The sequence below is a fragment of the Saccoglossus kowalevskii genome, chromosome 1 (assembly GCF_978046115.1).
Source record: "Saccoglossus kowalevskii chromosome 1, keSacKowa6.1, whole genome shotgun sequence".
NCBI lineage: Eukaryota > Metazoa > Hemichordata > Enteropneusta > Harrimaniidae > Saccoglossus > Saccoglossus kowalevskii.
In genome coordinates this window covers 46,327,247-46,349,090 of record NC_140641.1, presented here as the reverse complement: position 1 = coordinate 46,349,090, position 21,844 = coordinate 46,327,247, and the positions used below count along the sequence as shown (strand labels likewise).

Here is a 21,844-nt window from a genome sequence, read left to right as displayed (position 1 = left end):
TCTAACCAATTACAAAGCAGTAAAAAGACTCTAGGGCGTAACCTTCAATCATAAAGCCAATCACACTAAGTACTGAATACGTCATATCTTTTGATTAATCGTTCACTACATTAATAACTATGGATGTCAGAATAGCGACGGTATCTTGTAATTAGTTCCAAATCACTGAGCCAAGTTCCGTCCAAAACTTCAAATAGACCTAAACGATGACAGACATAACACAGCAATTCGCTAATAATCAGTTAATTAAGTCGACCAACAGATACGCGAAAACAAATTCATGACAGCAGTATGAATTTCACATGCTAAGAATAATAAGTGTGTATAATAAAACTAAAAATATATGACCATTTAATGTTTCTTCGAATTGCTGTAATAATTTGTATATAAGCTTAAAATGTATTGTTATGTAATTGTATAGCCAACAATATTAAAATACCATTAGACGAAATAGCTGACATTTTTAGTACATCTAAGATATTTGTATGGCATTTTTCCTGTGTGTCATTTATCAAAATTTAAGTTACACAGACATGAAAGGCCTAATAGAAGACAAATGATTACAACTTTGATAATAATTTTTTTAGTAGTAGTACAGATATTTATGACATAAGTAACTGTATAATTGTATAGGTTATTTCTTCACTAAATTATTTGATTGCACCCAGTTCTATGAGATGAATATAAACAGCTTTTGTCCTAAAATAGATGAGTGTTATCACCCCTTCCCTCATACAGACTAGGAGATATGTTTGCATTTGTACGGTATGAAAAGTGTATTAGATGTTGAATATAACCCTATTAATGAAACATAACTACTGGAAATTGTCAATAAGATTTATGCAAACTTGTAAAAAATGTATAAATTATTGAATCACTGCAAATGTGTTTCAACTACACGTTTGTCTTTGGATGAGGATTGAAAATTTACCAGAAAAAAAACTACCACGAAATTTGAAATAGCATATAACATGCTAATTCATTCATGTACAATTATTTATTTGAAAACAAGTCTGACTGTAAGTACCTAAAAACATATAACATACATTTCGAATAACAGTTTTATACCAAATGAGTTACTGAAATTATATTCGTCGCAAACCCTTCTTAGATTTTTGATGAAAATAAAATATTTATGTTATGTTTCTAATAATACTCTAATACCCGGTACTAAGCACAATAACTGCATTTTTAAACACCTATACTGACTATATGTAATATAACCTGGGGCAAACCACTCAGTGCCTAATAACATACTCAGCGTCTAATCACTCTGAGGACACATACAATGTTTTTAGTATAATATGTATTTTATATATGTGGAGATATATCTATTATTTGCTTAGTTTTCACATTGTACAAACAATGAAAGGCACAGGAAAGATTTAGTTTTTGTACAACCATACAAATGCTGGAGTGATTTTTATTTTACTATGTGCAGTCATACTTACCCTATAGATATATGTTCTGCACCCCAGAGGCTACAGTTATGTTTTATGTCACTCATTATTTAGGAATTTTTCCACTCTTTCGCATTGAGGAACTGAAAGAGGAAGAACTTTCTGAAGTGGTTGATACAAACCTTAAGGGCTCCATTCTTGCAACTAAGGCATTCTTACCATATCTTAAAGGTGAGAAATATTTTTGATATATATTGTGAGAAAATGATATGGTTGAATTACAGTAAACAGTAAAGGACAGAAACCTGTACCTTAATAGTTTATATATTTATTACTGGTAGTGATTGCATAAGTGCTTAGTATTGTCTACACCATAATGCGCTCACAAGCTTCAAGTGACATATAAATTAAGCAACTATGAATGAATGATGTTAATATTAATTGTTAAATTCGATTTTGATTGATCAAAATTTACTCTGATTGGTTAAATTGACGGCCTACTGAATCCAATGTTATTGAAACTTGATAACTTGATAAGAACATCAAACATAAAAGGACCACTTATGCACGTAAGTTGGTTATGTGATTTGACAAAATATGGCTGGCCGGCAGCTATGTTGGTTTCATTTCCATGCATCCTTAAACGTTTCTGGACTGATGATGTTCAAAGTTAGTATAGAAACATATAATGGTATACATAAGCACCCTTTTTTTAGCTCCGCTGTCTACTTTGTCGAGCGGAGCTTATCATATGAGTGATTGTCCGTCGTCGTCGTCCGTGTCAATGTTTTACTTTTTCGACTTCTTCTTGAAAACTACAAGCCTGAATGCTTTGATACTTGGTGTATATGTACCTTGGGTAGACCTCTCTTAGGTTTGTTCATTTCATGTTGATATCTTCAATTCTCTAATTTTGGTGAATATTTTTGTCATTTTTGGTAAAAAGTGATATTTTCGACTTCTTGTTAAAAACTGTAAGTCCGATTGCTTTGATACTATACATATTGTTCATTTTCTAATGATGTCTTCAGTTCTTTAATTGAAATGTGCATTGCTAACAGCGGAGCTATCTCAGCCGATAGGCTGCTTGTTCCTTCTTTTTTTGTAGATATTTTAATGTCCCAATGCCACTATTTGAACAGGTTATCAAGCGTTTCTCATTCGATTATATTTGGTATTGATTTTTTTCATTGTGGTTATCTTCTGCATCTTGCCATCTTGTTCCACGTTTGGATTCAAAATGGTTGACAGGCAACAATATTGATTTAATTTTTAAGTGTCCTTATAGCGATGTCATTTTTTTGGGCAATATAGTTTTGAGTTTTCAATTAAATTTACCAATCTGGGAGCAATTTTATTGTAGTTTTTAATTATTCCTCCTTTTTTCTTTGACACAATTGACCAATTTTGTTATTTGCCCATTGTTTTTTATCAATGACATTTAATTGATCTATAAAAATGTATATTTATAAAATGTTACTATTATTCGTTATATATTTTTTAATTTATTTTCTTGTGTTAAATATATGGAATCTGGATCTGAATCTGGTGGGTCACGAGTCATCTTTACCTCATCAATTACTGGACCATTAACTGGATATGCAGGTTTATCTGTTTATGGTGCAACTAAAGCTGGACAACTAGGTTTCATGAGGTAGTATATTTTCTACATCTAGGTCATGGCGTTGTGGCATAATTATTATAAAACTATATATTTCATGAAAGCTCATAATTCACACTAATAGAAATGTCTAGAAAAGACCAGTAGAACAAGCACAGCGATTTCGCATAATTATTTCACCAAAAAATGCTATTACATTCAGATAGCGAAATCTTTAAAATACGTATATTTAACAAATATTACTGACGAGATATATTCCACAACTTTAGGGAAAGAAGTAACAATATAAAACACTTATTCTTATTATCGACGTGTTCATGTTCCCACTTGGTTTTGGGTCACGGCTTACCAATATATTTTCTTGAAGACTTATGATGATTTTAAAACTGTCAAACTTGATCATATGGCTCACAGTTCCCTGTTCTGCTACATGTCAAACATACCCACAATTTTAGTTAACAACATTGAGTTCTGACTGCTTTTTCTTTGATTTGTGTCCTGGAGTATTTCCATCTTGACCAAGCCTTCCTTGATTGACTGACAGCTGTCATAGTTATATAACTTGTTATAACAATTTTAAGCTCAAAATAAATCTTTGAATGTCCTACATACATCAAGAATAATTAGCTTGTCCCATTGTTGTTTACACACATGGTTACTGGAAGCATTGGTTCTTGTAGTTGTTGACCTCTGACCTTTGACCTTTCAGTCATGCTACTACAGTCCTCTAACTGTACAGAACCGAGCTGGTGTCACTTGCCTCCATGTTGACATTCAAGCTGTCGCTTCAGCTGCTTTGATTTCTAGGGTTACCCTTCTTAGGGGTTCAACCTTAAAATGCAATGTGATTTGGTACTGTCAGGGTTGTTTACTGGTCCCGTGCCTCTGTTACTTACAGCGATAAGAAACAACTGTAAACATAGACCTTGAATTTGTTTCATTTCTTTGCTCCTTGACTGGCTTGCGTATATTTTTCCCCATTCAACATGTTGCCAACCTCAGGCATATCTAGGTCACTTACTATTGAAACGTTTACGAAATGCTAGCAATTACACATATAGATTATTACATGTCTTATTGTAGATCTGCTGCAGTAGAACTAGCTCAGCATAACATTACAGTCAATGCAATAGCTCCTGGTAATGTTATAACAGAAAATTGGGGACAAGAACAAATTGTTCTTGCCAAGAGCACACCTTTAAACAGGTAAGTGCATGTAGTTGTCGAGTTAAATGATTGTATTGTGATTTTTGATTTACGGGTAAATAAAACGAAATTACATTAACGGATGTGACTGATAACTTTTACTATGAAAACCTTAGCATCCCGTGGGCAGGCCAGTCACACTGCTTCTCACTACAAGATGTTACGATTCCCCTGCCAAATGCTAAGGAAAACTGAAACATATATATACATATTTACATGAAATATTGTCCACCTATGCAAATCTGTTTGTGCAAGAATTTTATGACCGTATGCCCTTACTGACGTCAACCATCAACATATTACATGGGAAGTCGGCACCCAAGGCTGACAGGTACTACACCTTGCCCAAGGGTGACCTGGAGGTAGTTGTGGCAAAGGGTAACCTCATTCTTCCAAGTCCATAGACTCCACAATCGGATGTAGTTTTAACGTCGTGCCCAGGACATACAAAAATGTTTCAAAGCTGAAAACCGACACGACTAAGTCGTGAGGCCAAACCTGTAATAATTCGGGGAGCCCTGAAAAGCACCGCGTTCACACGCGCGTTCAGTGTGTTGAGGAAAATGAAAATCCAACAGGGTGGCAATTCAGTGTTTGTGTGTGTAGATGTCACGAAACCAGGGATTAACACAACAATTAGCAAAAAGGATAAATACAGACCAAATATGACTCAATAGGGCAAAAGCCCTGAACAGCGAAGTGAACAAGTAAAACCAAGGTGGCAGATTACAGATGAATTTGAAGTACATCATTCTGAATGTCACATAAGACACCGTCCACTGCCCAAATTGTTTCAAATTTAGGTAGCTGTTTTTTTAAAACGGTGGTATTCATATTCCGGTTTGATACTCAAAATAAATCTCGTTCTGAAAATGTCTAAAGAATCGCTGGAACCTTTTTGTTGCCTCTTGTTTCGACGACTGGTGTAAATTGCAGCTTTCACAATGCTTGTTAATAAGCAAAACATTTGTTGTGCCTGTCGGGAAAGAAAACCCTTAGAACGACGCGGTGGCAGAATTAAAAACCACCAGATTGGCATACGAAAGCCTGTTTGAAGTAGACCAGACGTGATTATTTTAAATGTATGTAATAGTTCATTATTAGATGGGCATTCTATAAAGATGTGTTCAAGTGTGTCCACCTCGTCACAGAAAATACACTTATCCGAGCTTGATAACCGAGCTTTGAAAAGGAAAACGCAAACGCACCATGGGATATGCGCCACTGCATATCTCCGTCATACGTCGTAATTGGTGTTGCATAACAGTCCTGAAAATTGGGTTTAGTTGTTTCAGGCAGACTTAGTATTGTATTGTATTGTATTTGGTTTACATGTAAAATAAAATACAAGACAATCACGTAACAGTACAAACCACCTTGAAACCATGTAGGCAGGCCGGTTACATCGGTTCGCACTTACAGGGGTACCAACCCTCCTGCCAAATTGCGAGGGAAAATTAACACAATTAAAGCACTGAACAGGTAACATGAAACAAAAATGCACTTATGTTTGCAAATAACCCACCAAGAGGACAAAACTCTTGGCTCCTGTGCGTGTTCTAACTTTGGTTGTGCATTTATGTACGTGAGTGTGAATAATTGCAATATTTGCCAAGACAAGTAAGCCAATAGTTTATTAAAATCCAGCAAGTGTCTATACATCGTAAAGGGTTGTATTAAACAGAAATCTCCCAGTTGGAAACGCACCGTGTGAGATAAGCGACTGGTGGTCCACATCCTTTTCAATAACTGGTGCTATATAACAATCATGGAAATTGGCCTTGAACGTATTCAGCCAAATCAATTGTTTGTGGATGATGGCTGATGCAGAGATCCAGAATCAGATATTTATAAATTGCACCCTTTTCAAATTTATAAATTTATAAGTTCATCAGAAAAGTGGAGTTGTAAGCTTAGGTGTGATTACTCAGTCGTGGAAAATATCAGTTTGTTGGTTTGATATGAAGTACAATTAAAATTATAATTGGTCACCGATCACCTTGCCAAGGCAGAGGCAAGAAACACTTCAGAAAGCACTAAAATAGGATCCCGTACAACAGAAAGTTACTCACGTGGTGAAAAGAACAATTAAAAGGAAGCAAGACACCAACACCGGACGCATAACACATGAAGGACTGAAAACGACATGCTCACTCGACCAGTATTGTATATAAATGTTATATAATGGGATTGAACTTAAGATATGTGGTCAACATTCGTGGCAGTAGTTAACATTTAACTTCCCTTTTCAGAGTTTTGTGTTTGCAAAACAGGATATGACAATTACTGTGTGTTATCTGGGTTTATTGTATTGCAGATTTGGTACACCTGAAGACATGGGCAATGCTGTTGCTTTTTTGGCATCACCAGAATCCTGCTATATTACTGGCCAGTGTATTGTCATTGATGGCGGACATACTTTACCTGAGTAAAATTGGGTACAGAAAGTATTTACTGAAATAAATTAAGCAAACCTTTGGTATTCTGTAAATTAACCTGTTCTTAAAGAGTTACATTAAAACCTTGTTGTAATATCATATTAGAAAAGATATAAATTGCTTCAACAAACACCTATTTTTATTACTCATTCAGCAGTTTTGTTTACATTGAATGACATGTTAAAACTTACCTTTATTAGGAGCTATGATGAGAACCTACTGTCTGATGGTTTATCAATTTCCAGATAGTACTATACACGAGACCTGGGAGAAAAAAAAACAAGTTACTGGAACAGAAAGTTCTCTAGCGACAACCAATACACCACTGGGGAAAAATAATATTTATGTACGAGTAATGCTGAATTATAACACACAGATTTATTGTAGTGTACCAGTAGCTTCGTGATAAGTTGCTTTCTCGGTGCATGTCTTTCGCAGTAACTGGTCCTTTTATCAGAGTTGAGAATTAATATTGTATGGTCTTTAACTAGTAGCTTCGCGGTGAGTGGCTTTTGGGGTAAGTGGGTTTCGTATCTGGTGGGTTTCGGGGGAGTAGGGCTTTGTCTCAGTAACTGGTCCTTTCATCCTTATTGAGAATTAAAGTTTTATGCAATTTAGCGTTTTTAGGTTTATGCGCTCCAAGCTACAGAGTATGTACCTAAGCGGCCGTCTCCAGCAAATCAAGGCGGTTTCAATATCGATATTAAGAAACTTTCCGTTTTTTACACAATCTGGGAAGTAAATATTCGTGGTGTATTTTAAGTCTAACCAGACCGGAAGTACACAAAAGTAATCAATATTTTTCCATGCTAGAATAATGTGTTACTTCATACGGGAATCCTGATAAAGTTTACAACTGGCGATTTAGTAATATTAAGGATTGTCAACTTCCTGTAAATTTGATTACCTAACGATTTTAGGTCCATGTGCTGCAAGTTACAGGACACGTACCAAAGCGGCCATCCCTAACAAATAATTAAGCCAAGACGTTTTTGATATTGAAATCAGGAAACTCTCTGTTTTTACACAATCTGGGAAGTTTGAATTACTAAATGAAGTACAGGACGACGAAGCTGAAATATCCAAGAACCAACACATACCAAAAATCTCAAAAGTGAATATTCGTGGTGTATTTTATGTCTAATCAGACCGGAAGTGGGAATTTCTTAGTACTCCAAACATCCAAACATATTTTAGTATAAGGTAGTAACAACTTGTCAATAATTATGGGATTATTTGTAAGCATAAGATTGTTATGTGAACTCCGTTTATTAATGGAATACTGTGCGATGACGCTATTTTCACGGCCTAACTGATTCAGACTCCTATAATGACTATGTCCAGGGTTGTTTACTAGTACCAACCTACTTACTTGACAGTGTCTGATTGTTATATACAGCCCAGAACACGTCAGAATAGTAAAACAAAAGTCAGCAAATGTCAGTTGCCCGTGTCATGAGAGCCGGCCACAGACCCAAAACAATCTGTCAGCCTTTGCCGCCCACAGCATCGATATGATTTTACATTGCATAGAAATGAACACTAAATGCAGTTATCCCCGGCCGGTCAGCAATCGAATCATCAATCTTCACGAGTGATATAACTGGTATTTCCACCTATTTGCTTAGTGGTCCGTAAGTGAATGTTGTCAAGTTCGAGAGTGTGGTTTGACGTACAGCGACGTGAACATTATTGCTACAATTTTGGGCTTGAACATGTTCTATATTCACCCAAAACAACAACGAACCTGAAACAAAAGTAACCGTCCGATCTAAACGACCTACGTCTATGAAAGTCTTATCCCCCTTGCGTTTCCGATCGAGAGAAGATCGGGGTCAATCTACCATGATTGTTTGCTTATCATCAATTCAACCAAGCTGTTAGATAGGTCGTTTATTAGAGGTGCAGGTGACCGGGAACCAACATTTGGGACGTGAATCCCTCCGGTGACGAAAACGGTGATACTAACCAAGGGGTGAGACATTTTACATCGGCGATAGCGACCCAATATATTTCGGGACACGCAGTGATCAGTGAGGCCTCAAACTGTCCCAATAGTTACCTAAAGAGACAGATATTATCGTCTAATAATGTCTAATAAAGTTTAAGTTAGGCACCCATGTATATGCAACTATTTGGAAGATCGTTTTTTCCCGATATTATCGTCTAATAAAGTTAGACAACTATTGGGGAAGACAGTTTTTATCCGATATTATCGATAATGTCGAATATTTGAGAAAAACGAACTGTCCCAATAGTTACCCAGACAGACCTGTCTAACTTAGACATTATTATACGATATTATCAATAATATCGGAGAAAAAAAACTGCCCCAATAGTTGCCCAAAAAAAGACTTGTCTAACTTAGACGATAATATCGAATAACGTTAAAAAGTGCAATGTCGCGCCTTCCTCAAATATGTTGTATTTTTTACCTACCTATTGAATTCTTTCGTTGAAAACATGTTTAAGCAGAAAATTGGAAAACTTTCTTATGAGACATACTTAAATGTTTTGTAAATGTAAAGTTACACCAAAAATATTGCATAGTGACACCATTTGTATTACTTGATTATAGTTTCCCGGGGAACAAATACCGGATTCTGCCGTAAATTGGCCCATCCGAAAAATCGCCTTGGGCGGTTTCACGGCTGGTGGGCCCTTATTTGGGGTTCAAAATTTCAAAAAATTATCATCAAATATTTTTAGAGGGCTTATATTTTCATTGAAAAATCCACCTACGTCGATTTTCAACGCCGGCAATTTGACCACCCAAAACGAAAGACGCTAATGCAATTTATTAAATTGTATACATTTTGTCCTACTGGATTGAAAAGTAGACCGCGCATCTTTTTCCCAAAAAATCACATTAACGAACCTCCTGTGCCAAATACAATTATTTTGTTTCATTTTATAACGAAATAATATTCTAAAAGAAGTTTCAAATAAAAACGAACCCAACAGCCAGGCCTGTAGCCAGCACTTTTGAATAGGGGGTTCGAAAACAACAATAAATGATACATTTATTTATAATATTCAAAAAGTGTTTTTGAGCTCTGTTACATACATTTTTATATTCTCGGTTTACTTTGTGTTACGTTGGTAAATTATTCCACATAACATTTTTGAACTATTTTACCATTTTAGAGAAGGGGTCCTAAGCCATTCCCCACCCACAAACACACCCACACCCTTGATCCATTACGGCAAAATGTTGTACACAAAAAAGACATGACTATACGTATCTTAGCATTATTGTCCAAGCATTTTAAGGTAGAATGCTACTCACGAGCTTTTTCGCTCTTCACAGATGTTAGCGCACATAAAAGTGACACAATTTCATGTCGAAATCTGTCTACAATTATTCATTTTAGTATTAGTCAATTATGTAATTTTATTTCTGTACAGAGCCTCACCACATCGTACAAAATGTAATGGGTAGAAAAGTGCATATCACGTTTTAAAAACAATACAACATCCATGTAAACATATGGTACTAAGTTAAGCTGGATTCATATTTATCTCGTCGCTTGAAAACTTTTAAAAGATACAGAGCTAGTTGATATATGGTGTGGCAGTTTGTGTAGCGACGAAGTAAGCCCAGACTGTCAGTATTTGCATAATTGCATAAAATTATTGACAAAAGATCAGCCCTTAGATCATTATAAAATGAACATATATAAAAACAAAGTGAATTTCAATTGTCTACCATGCTAAATTCAAACGTATCACTGCAAAAACTAAAAAAATATTGATCTAACTGTATTTGTGTGTGTCTGCCTAATTCAACATTATGTTTATGGCCAAAACAGCGAAAACTTGTCAGTATATATTTTAGTCTATAACTGCTTGCCAATAAATATCCCAGGTTATAATACTACATTGATTTTTCCGAAAGTACACAGCCTGGATGATTGTGAAATTGAGGCATGCCATTCTTGCTGACAACATTTTTTTATTTTTTGAGTAAATATCTCTAAGAAATTTGCAGTATCTACAACTTGTTTTTCAAAGCAGGCAATGTCGAAACCATATTTGAACAGGAGATTTTGATGTGGGTTTCCCAAGTAAGTCTGCCGGTCTTGTACAATCGTTTAAGCATGATATAACATGTTTTGGGGTTCCAGCTATTTATTATTTAATTTTAACCAATATATAAGACAACGCTTGAAATAACCACAGCATAATGGCAGCCTTCCACATTCGTCCAACATCGCTACATTGTTTGTACAACTATTAATGCCAAGTAAAATAATATGCATATAGTAGCAGTTTAGCAGTAAACAAATAAATAAACTTCAATGATTACATCTCCTTTTTATGAACCCACTAAAAACATAGAAAATTTTCTAAGACATCAAAAAAACGTGTAAAAAATATGTTTGAAAAATATGATTTATCGCATCATAGTTTCAGTGCTGAAGCAACACTGTGGGATATTTTTCTGGCTGCAAGAAGCTCTTCGACCTATACAACTTGTGATGATAAATCCTCGTCATTTTTTTTAATGATGTTTTCAACCCTTAGCTGTACATTATATCTAATAACACAGGCTACACGTACTAATACAATAAGTTGACTACATTTGGCTGATACACTTGGAACAAAGCAGTATATATGCCATCATTAAATTGAAGAATACAAAACTAATGAACCAATATGAAAGTACAGTGTCGTGTTGTCGTCTCAATCCCGTTCGAATACCACACTTTACTAACTGAGCGAACACTAGCACAAGACAAACGGCCCTATTCAGGACCACCACATCCTTCAGAGAGTGACTACCATTACATTATTGTTTCACTGTTGTTTTAATATTTAACATCAGCTGCTTGAACGCGATCTTCATTACACCATCGCGGAATCACCGAATAAAAGCTTGCCCATTTATAACAACCTGTTTGATTGGCTGCTGTTGAACTGAGACGGCGTAACTTCACGATTGACATTTAAAGCTCGTTGCCACCTAAATGCTCATTACTATGCTATTTCGACCGAGTCTTATAGTTACCTCACTGAGTCAAGTGATTTAAACGATGATAATTATTTTAATTAATACTGTTTGTTTTATTATGCTCTAATCTACGATCATAAATCTATTCACTTCCAAAATTTAGGGGGTTCGACCGAACCCCCCCCCCCCAAACTACGGGCCTGACTGCATTACTTAGTAGCAAATGATCGCGGTAGCGCAATCCGGTCATGCTGCGTTTCACGATTGTTATTTGGGGTTCAAATTTTCAAAAAAATGATCATAAAATATTTTTAGGGGGCTTATATTTTCATTGAAAAGTCTACCTACGCCGATTTTCAACGCTGGCAGTTGGACCACCCAAAACGAAAGACACTATTCAATTTATTACATTTTATACATTTTGTTCTTGCTGGATTACAAAGTAGAACGCGCATCTTTCTCCCAAAAAATCACATTAACGAACCTCGTGCGCCAAATACAATTAATGATTAAAATAACGTGAAACAATAAATTCGTTGAGTTGTTATAAAATGCAAATAAATTTCAACTTATTTCATCGTAAGCGAATGATTCCGATCGCATTTTCAACACTCGATGATGGAGAAATGAATATCCGCCATGTTTTGACCTGGTAAATTTGTTAAAATACATAAGTTTGTCCAACTCCCTGTGGAGAAACTGAGCATTTGAAGAATAATTTAACATTTTTTACAGCGATAACAACTCATTGTCGAAACGAAGCTACCAATTCACGCTAGTCGCAATAAACATCAATACTCTTGAACATGCGTCATTGACTATGGCTAAACTTTTAGGCATCAGAAAAGATTAAAATGACACCTTAAAAAACTGCCGAAAAATCGGCGATTTCTTGGTCCCATTTTTTTTTTAAACCCCAACTGCCGTTCAACGGCCCTTGGCTAATTTGGCAGAATCCGGTATTCGTGCTGTACTTCACGCTGGTGGGGAATAGGTGACAAAGGTCAAAAACGTTTTTAAACGTGAATTTCACGACGAACGTTTTTGAAACGAATCAATAGTTTTATTGAAACACTTAAAATTCCTCAGAAGGAATTAAAATGGTTACACTAACTGCTAAAACACATATATAAAACATACAAATTTTACAAGAATTACTGTCTAAAGTATGACAATGGTTTAAAAAAATCAGCAGACTACAATTACCAAAAAACTATTAATAAATGTTAGTAATAATATTGAAAAAAATAGATGAAATAATAATAAAAAAGCAATAAACAGTAAATCAATGAAAGATTGAAATGGGGAAAAAAAACGTATTAAAGGAGAAAAGTATTTATGTTAATTTGCCAGAAGATGTTGCTGTCTAAGGTTCGTGTTATTTCTGATAAATATTTTTTCAGGTTTGTATCACCCATTAATTTTAAAAAAATGTTGTAGTCAATCATATTCGTGAAGTTTATAATGTGCTTAGTAGTCTCTTCAAATAGTGCTTTCCGTGATTTTTCAGAAAAGGAGCACTCAATCATGAAATGGTACTCATCTTGTTATTTGAACACAGTTCGCAGATTCTTTTTCCTATTTCAGTTTTTGGTTTGGTGTACCTCCCTGTTTCAATTTTTAGTTTATGATTGCTCAGACGGAACCGACTTAGACATTCACGTAGTTCGGCATTCTTTATTTTGATCACATAATTTTCTAAAGTAAATTCATTTTTGAAATTTGTGTACGTTCTGAGTTTATTCCTTCTGTTATTGTTATTTTGGTTATCATTAGTCCCTATGTTAATTTCCCTTTTCCAGTAAAATTTATATATTTTTTCACCTTCCAAACCTAATTTCTTGGTTTCTCTGTCGTTCAGTATAGTTGTTGTTTCGATAATTTGTGGTTGGTTTATTCATTTGATCTATTCATTACTCTCAAGACTGTTGAAGTATTTAATTAATTGTTTTTTGATGAATACGTCGAGTGTGTATTTTCCCAGTTCACAATAAATGCCCAAGATTGATGTGTTCTTCCTGACTCCTAAAACAAAACGATAAATCAATGTCCTGGTTATCTCTGGTGCGACTGCAGTCTTTGGAACAAACCTGGAGGACTCTAAAACGCAATTTATGGTACGCGACTTAAAAACGAAATTTAATACACGTGAATTTCCTAACAAAGGTTTACAGCCAAAAAAAGGTCAGCCTGGACGTTCAGTTGCGAGACATAACAAAAAAACTCAATCAGAGGCGCCGACCACGCGCGTTGGAAGTAAATAGAACACGTTGTGACACAGTCTTACCAGCGTCTTTCACGCAATATAATTATGCTATTTCCCAACGCGCTTATATTTAATACATTGACGAAAAACACCGCAAGAAAAATGTAAGTCAGGCTTGTAATTACTAGTAACCCAACTCGAACGCAATATTCATCACTGTAAAAGTGGATAAATTCGAACCAGCCAGCTCATGACCGGAGACGTCCGGTCGTCTTCGTTGATAACTCGCCAATTCACCACAATCGTGGTGGCAAACTGTTTAGCTGATTTTTGTATTGGGAAGTTGGATACTTGAACGTTAGTTCCCGGGCGTGTAGTCGACGAGCATAATCGTACTGTCGCATGTTTTTCGTCTTAGCTTTGTCTTAACCGTCGCAGTCTGCTTCATTGAATGTTTAGTTTAATAATTGATAAACATATATTCAGTGTGAGACTGTTGCTTTAAAGATGATTTAAACTTGTCTCTTCCGTTGCCAACGTATTCAATACACGGAAATAGCATGTGTGTGCGTTTGCGTGAGTGAAAGATGCGGATGAGATTCGGGTGTATCAAAAACGAAGACCCTGGAAAACGAAGACCGAAGACCTAAGACCCTGGAAAACGAAGACCCCGGAAAACGAAGACCCCGGAATGTTCCTATGACGCCAATGACACACGAATTCGCCCAATATCGGGCATTTACTTTCATTGTGAACTCGTTAACTAACTTCCCGTGCGAATTTCATTGCGAATTCTTCATAATAAATTATTTTCATACACATTTGCGGATATAATCAATGTAAAACCCAGTAGTATGCCTAATTTCATCTTGGTTTAATATATAGTGGTGTCTGAACGAACCGACCCCGTTTTGATGTTCAAAGTACTAACAACACTGTGTGAAATTTTAGAACTATCCCACATGTGGTTCAGAAGCTATTTCAAATTGAAGTTTCAAAAAAGTGCTTCGAAAGAAACGAAGATAATGGCCGGTTTGCATAATCGGCACGTCGTTGTGGGAACATGCCAAATTGCGGTCACTTTCACAGTCGCTGTTACAATATTTACCAGCTCACATGATAACTAAGACATTATGAAGGATAACTGACAAATTAGATAAATGTACGGATAATATGAGAATAGTCGCACTTGAAAGTGCGTTCCGAGAACTATCATTCAGCGGCACTCTGAATGTTCCCGTTATATTGACGAAATCAATGCATGAACAAACAGGGGCGGTACTTGCATAAATTATATGTTGTGCGAAAGTGACCTCGAAGCCAGGGTACAACGCATTTACATTCTCATCCATAATATCGAAGACACTGCTCCAAATCGGAAAATTTATTAGGTTATTTATATTACAACTAGTGTTACAAAACCGCGGTAAACTGTGCACAAAATCACAACACGCGATCCCTACCACCGGAAATAGTACTGTTATGAAACTTTTGACTCTTATTTAATTTACATATCATCTGTCAATCAGGAACCGCTAAGTGGCGTGAATATGCAAATCATCCCTCAAACATAAACAAAATGTAAACAGCGCTTCATAATAATAGTTTAACTGTGTTTTAAAGTTGGTTTTAATGATTATTTTTAAATTATTTTTAACAAAATATAGATATGAAACCCATCGTACAGGAAAGCCAAAAAAAGCAAAAACGGTCAAAAATGAGAAAAAAACTGCATCTGTCTTTGGTTGTCTGTATGAAATTGTAATCTATAAATAAAGTGCGTGATTAAACTTTGTAACTATACATGCGAATATATTCAAAGTGCAAGTACTTCGAATAAGCACCAAATACCAGTATACGTATTGGAACCGGGAACTATTGTCTTCGAGGGGCTACAATTGAATTACATCCTCGTGTTGGATTAAATATGTTTGAAGTGAAATTAAGTATATCACGTTATTGAACGAGATCGCAATTAAATTAAGTACATCACGCTATTATATGAGTTATGCATGTCGTTATTATACGAGTACGTAAATAAATCATTACGTATTCACCATAATTAAATAAGGTCGGGGTGGAATTGCAAATTCAATCATGTGTCAGTAAAGTTAACTTCGTAGTTCCATTGGACACGTTTTAATCAGTAACCTGACAATATACATTTTTATTCTGACATAATTTAATCATGCCATTTAATGACGATGACCAATAGCGACGTAATTCCATGCGATCGGAGCGTACGTAATTTCATTTGGTAACTATTTAATAACGTCACGCAATTTATTTAAGAACTCATTTAATAATATGACGTGATTGATTTTTACATATGTTACATATGTTTAGTAAAATGCAATTATACATATACGTATTATTTCGCATTCAATATACGCATGTTGTGAGTTCACAGCGAAAATAAGTACTTCACGTTGTAATTTCACAATTAAAAGTAGTTAGTTTAATTTATTATGAAGAATTTCGTCCGGGAAGTTAGTTCACAATGAAAGTAAATGCCCGATATTGGGCGAATTCGTGTATCATTGGCGTCATAGGAACATTCCATGGTCTTCGTTTTCCATGGTCTTCGTTTTCCAGGGTCTTCGTTTTCCATGGTCTTCGTTTTCCAGGGTCTTCGTTTTCCAGGGTGTCGCATACGACTTATTTACCACTTCCGTGTCACTGAGAATGTTCTAGAACTGTACTGTGTCTGGGTGGAATATTCTATATTTTTTAGAAAATGGTTGAATAGGTAATAGAACACTGTGGGAGGCAATAGAAGGTAATGGAACATTCTAGAAATTTGTAGTAAGTTCCAGACTCATTATGTATGCTGATGAAATGGTCTATTTATAGACAGTGGGGGTATATATAGGGGAGTTGTTCAGCACTGAGTTCAGATCGGAGATCTTGTTGAATTGCATTGGAGTTTAAGTATCTAGTGGAGTTTTACCGCGTTATTGTACTTGATGTTTGCAGAGTATAATAATACCAGTACCAGTTGAAACCTCTTCTGTTGGCTCCGTGTACGTATGTTATCATCGCCGCCAGGGAAGTCTTTTTGTTACTGTTGCAATTTTGGTATTTGAACCATCACACCTGTACTATACCAATTACGGTAATATTACGTTGCGTGTGACACATGGTCTTCGTTTTCCATGGTCTTCGTTTTCCAGAGTCTTCGTTTTCCAGGGTCTTCGTTTTCCATACGTTGCAAATTCACAATTAAAAGTAGTTTAATCTATTATGAAGAATTTCGTACGGGAAGTTAGTTCACAATGAAAGTAAATGCCCGATATTGGGCGAATTCGTGTATCATTGGCGTCATAGGAACATTCCAGGGTCTTCGTTTTCTATGGTCTTCGTTTTCCATGGTCTTCGTTTTCCAGAGTCTTCGTTTTCCAGGGTCTTCGTTTTCCATACACCCGATGAGATTCTCGTCGCAACGCGTTCTATTTATTTCCAACGCGCGTGGTCGGCGCCTTTGATTGCGTTTATTTTGTTCTTTCATTCGCAAAATCTATCGCTGGCACCGTTTATTTTGTTATGTCTCACAACTGAATGTCCAAGCTTACTTTGTTCTGGCTGTAAATGTTTTATATTTGTCTGTGGTGTGGCACTGGTGTGGAAAGTTGTCGAATAAAATGGCAACAACCTTCAAATGCATTGTTATGCTAATTTGATTTCCGTCATGTTAGTTGACAAAGACATTTTCTTGGTGAATTTGAACCAAAATGTTATCCGCAAGACTCAGAGTACGACAGCGACATCCACTGAAACGTTATTGAAAGCAAATGAACACGTCAGGCAAAAAAAGACTGTTTCGAGTCCTAGCATAAAATGGAAGCACATACCATTTTGACGCTTGAGGGGAATGGAAGTCAGTTGATTTGAGGGTTTCACAATAAACGAGGGAGTAAATCGTTTTTATGCTACGAACAAATGCAAACTTTGAACGTACTTTTTTGACTTTAGTACGGTACTACGTAATTTTTGTTTGATTACCAAAGGTTTTTAGGTTCATGTGCTGCAAGTTACAGAGCACATACCAAAGCGACCGTCCATCAGCAAATAATGAAGCAAAGGAATATTCGATGTCGAAATCGCGAAACTCACCCTTTTTACGCAAACTGGGAAGTTCGAATTTAAATGAAGTACAAGACGACGAAGATAAAATATCCAAGAACCAACAAATACCAAAAAATATATCTCAAAAGTGAATATTCGTGGTGTATTTTAGGTCTAACCTGACCGGAAGTGAAAATGTGTTAGTACTTTAAATATCCAAAGACATTTTAGTATAAGGTAGTGAACATAAAAAAATAATAATATTGATGTACCAATGAATGGTTTCAAGCGAGAAAATAACAGCCATTTTACAGGCACTTTAATAGTAAAAACAAACAAACATATGAAACATAATACGTAGTAAGCGTTTTGACATTAGAGGCCGTACTGATTTGATACACTGGTGACATCATCCGGGGTGTCCAAAACTGTCACGAGCGAGCCAAAAAGATAAACAAGACAGAAAACTTACATTTATTATGAAATCTAACTTAACATTAATTTAAAGGACGATGGTCGTCGCGCAGCGCGTGTTCGAATTTCATATAAACTGAACAAACGATATATTTTACACGCGTTGTGTACGTCGCTATGAGTAAGTAAGTAAGTAAGTAAGTAAGTAATTCTTTATTGCTATCGTATCCCATTTGAGATCTTGACATAAAATACAATAAAGTCAAAAACATGTAATAATAAAAAAAAATGAAAATAAAAGGAAATACTAAAAGTACTGTAAATGAATGAAATAAATACATATCTCACAATATGAGATAAATGAATAATTGTAATATAATGTAAATAAATGTAAATCTGTGTTTTGTGAGTTTTTTTTTGAGGCAGCTGGTACTGAAGTTATTGTTTGATTTTTTGCTCCCTAAGCATAAAGCAAGTATAAATGTGTTTTGAAACGTCTTTAATTATGTGATCGTTTTTATTATTTAATATGTTTATTAATGTCTCTCCATACATTTTATGTTTAGTAAAAAGGCTGGTTCTTTCTTTATCATATAGCTGGCACGTGAAAAGGAAATGTTTCTCATCTTCAATTTCTCCAAGATCACAGACAGGGCATATTCTATCAGAGAGGGAGATGTTTTTGTATCTGCCTGATTCAATCTGTAAACGGTGGGCACTTATTCTAAATTTGGTCATTGCAGCACGATATAGTGGATTTTTAATTATTTGGAGGTATTTCTCAAAAGAATAATCAGTTTTTATTTCTCTGTATGTTCTCAATTTGTTTTTGTGATGCACGCCCTTATCATCATCAAACATGCATTCTTTACTTTTTTTCTGGAATTGCATTTTAAGTTTTTCTGTAATGTCTTCAATAGTAGCATTGCTGTATTTAATTTGCCCATCTTTCCAGATATTACTTAAATTTAGGTTTTCCAGAATCTTTTTCACACCAGATACCCAGTTTTTAGTACCAGAATCATGCATCTTAATACCAAGCTTGTATGCTTCACATACTAATGTATTTTCAGGCATTTCCTGAACCCTCATCCAATATTTTAACATTTGTTTTGTACCCTGTATTGTAAGAGGGTACCTCCCTAATTCAATTAAACATGGCAAGTTTGAGGCTCTGCTGTTCACCTTTAATAAAAACTTGCAGAATTTGGTATGGAGTTTTTCCATGAGTGTTGTCAAATTCCAAAGCTGTTTTGTGTGGGCAATAATATCACTAGACCATATTTCAGTGCAGTATAAGAGAATCGGTCTAACTACTGCATCAAACATCTTCAAATGAATTCTGAGTGGTGTACAAGAGCTTTGTTTTTTAGGTCTGCCTGGGCTTTTTCTAATTTTCCTGTTGTATTTAAATTTATGCCAAGGTAAGTGTATGATGTCACTATTTCCAGTACATCCTGGTTTATAAAAAAATGAGTTCCATATCGAACACGCCGTGGCACGAAGACCACCGTCCTTTAACATACAAAGCATGGTTAATAGCAATAATTTTGCATTTGTTACAATTTCTTTGACTGTAGAAGACTTGATGGTGCAAGCAAGTTCAACGCAGGTACTATCAAAGCGAAGATTCGGCTGTGGCTGTTTTCTTGATTTATTCGGGCTCACTATTTTGTATTGTTTTCTTCCTGGCCTTTGGACTTAGAAAATGTACAAAATACAGAGCCCAAAAAGAAAGCCCAATAAAATCGCCTAAAACACGTCAAAAATAAGCCGGAGTCGAACCTCAGCTTAGAAAGTAGCAATTCAAGCCCTGTTTACCACCCTCGAAGGCCGTTAGGGCATATATTTACTCATTTCCCAAACATAGAAATTTCGGAACATAGGGCTTTCGGAACATAAGGCCTTCGGAACATAGGGCTTTCGGAATATAGATATAGAGATTTCGAAACACAGGGGGGTCGTGCAGAAGTGGTGCGGCCATAGCCGGTATGGCCGGTACGGTTCCTAGGACCTTGAATCAGGGCACCCGAATAATAAGCTATTGCAATAGTCAAGACGAGATAGTATAAGAGCACAGGCGAGAGTTTGTGTTGCTTTTGGTGTAAGATAGTGGCAAATAGAAGAAATACGTCTTAGTTGAATATAGCATGATTTGCATATATATGTACTTGCTGCGACATATTGATATTGCAGTCAAGTGTGACAGCAAGATTACAGACTGATGACAAGAAAGAGATACAAGACTCGCCAATGGACATCGTTGAGGGTATTGACGATCTAGATGCTACTTTTAATGAGCATACAAGCGTAGCCTCGGGTTTTGAGTCATTAAGTTGTAATTTGTTCTGTGTCATCCGATTTTTGATGTCGGTAATGCAATTCTGGACAATCTTGATAGTTGAACCAATTTAATAAACATTACTGTGAAATACTTTATTTTAGCTTGAATCAATTTTCGCTGAAAAGACTTTTTGGGTGTTTTGTGTGGATTTTATTTTCACTGATTTTTGCCGAGTTGAATGTAAATTATAGGAAAAAGGTATATTGCCTGGATTTTATTTTCCCTGAATCATTCCTTCAGCGAAAATAGCGAAAATTATTTCCAAGCGAAAATAAAGTATTCTACATTAATTAATTAATTTATTCATTCATTCATCTATTCATTATTCATTCCCCCAAAAGACATAATTTGTGGGCTATGGGTGCGCACGAGCCCGAATCTATCTTTCCACACCAAAACTGATATGCAGATGTAAAAGGAAAATATATTGCCCGACTTTCGTATGAAGACCTCTTACCATGATAGGAAGTTTTTATTCCTCAAATACCTAAGGGGTCTTTTTGAAAACGAGGCAAATGCAATCGAAAGGCGGCCATTTTTGAAATTGTATATGTTTGGAGTTCGTTGTTGTTTTCTAAACCTGTGACGTTTTGAACTGTTATGAACCGCTACGCTATGTCCAGCTCGTGTAATCTGCCTGACGATGTTCTGTATTTTGATGATTACGGATTTGCGGCATTAAAAGATGGCAGTACATGTGATGAGGTCGAACAACAACGATGTCACGATTATAGGTCTGTTTTGTTCATCATTCATTTCATACGTCGAACTCGGCCAGATGAGATCACCGTGGTGTGAAGCGGCTGATGGGTAATGGGTCAATGATTACCACCTTTTACATGTTTGTTTCGTGTTTTTTTTTATATAGTGTTATTTCATTTTCAGATACCGCTTCACTGTTGTGTTGTTGATTTTGATAACTTGCAAGTCCATGACTGTTTACTCTTATGTTATCTACAGTGTATACTAGAACACTGTCAGTATTACCCTTGATATTATCTATAGTGTATACTAGAACACTGTCAGTATTACCCTTGATGTTATTTATGGTGTATACTAGAACACTGTCAGTATTACCCTTGATGTTATCTATGGTGTATACTAGAACACTGTCAGTATTACCCTTGATGTTATTTATGGTGTATACTAGAACACTGTCAGTATTACCCTTGATGTTATCTATGGTGTATACTAGA

The 21,844-nt window shown here is 35.7% G+C and overlaps 2 protein-coding genes across 4 annotated transcripts in view; both read left to right on the top strand.

Annotated features, from left to right (window-relative positions):
* The window catches only part of LOC100378185 (uncharacterized), a 58,384-nt gene extending 51,583 nt beyond the window's left edge, over positions 1-6,801 (top strand). The window contains exons 4-7 of the mRNA XM_085496450.1: positions 1,515-1,629; positions 2,929-3,054; positions 4,105-4,227; positions 6,545-6,801. Coding sequence (XP_085352576.1) covers positions 1,515-1,629; positions 2,929-3,054; positions 4,105-4,227; positions 6,545-6,659 — 479 coding nt within the window. The 3' untranslated portion in view covers positions 6,660-6,801. The remainder of the gene's footprint in view (positions 1-1,514; positions 1,630-2,928; positions 3,055-4,104; positions 4,228-6,544) is intronic.
* A 14,375-nt stretch (positions 6,802-21,176) lies between these two features.
* The window catches only part of LOC102805386 (TBC1 domain family member 2B-like), a 103,797-nt gene continuing 103,129 nt past the window's right edge, over positions 21,177-21,844 (top strand). For 2 of the 3 annotated variants that reach the window (XM_085502615.1, XM_085502605.1), the window contains exon 1: positions 21,177-21,382. In XM_085502615.1, coding sequence (XP_085358741.1) covers positions 21,249-21,382 — 134 coding nt within the window. In that variant the 5' untranslated portion in view covers positions 21,177-21,248. Of the gene's footprint in view, positions 21,459-21,844 lie in introns of all 3 variants that reach the window. The other variant, XM_085502613.1, reaches the window with a different exon arrangement.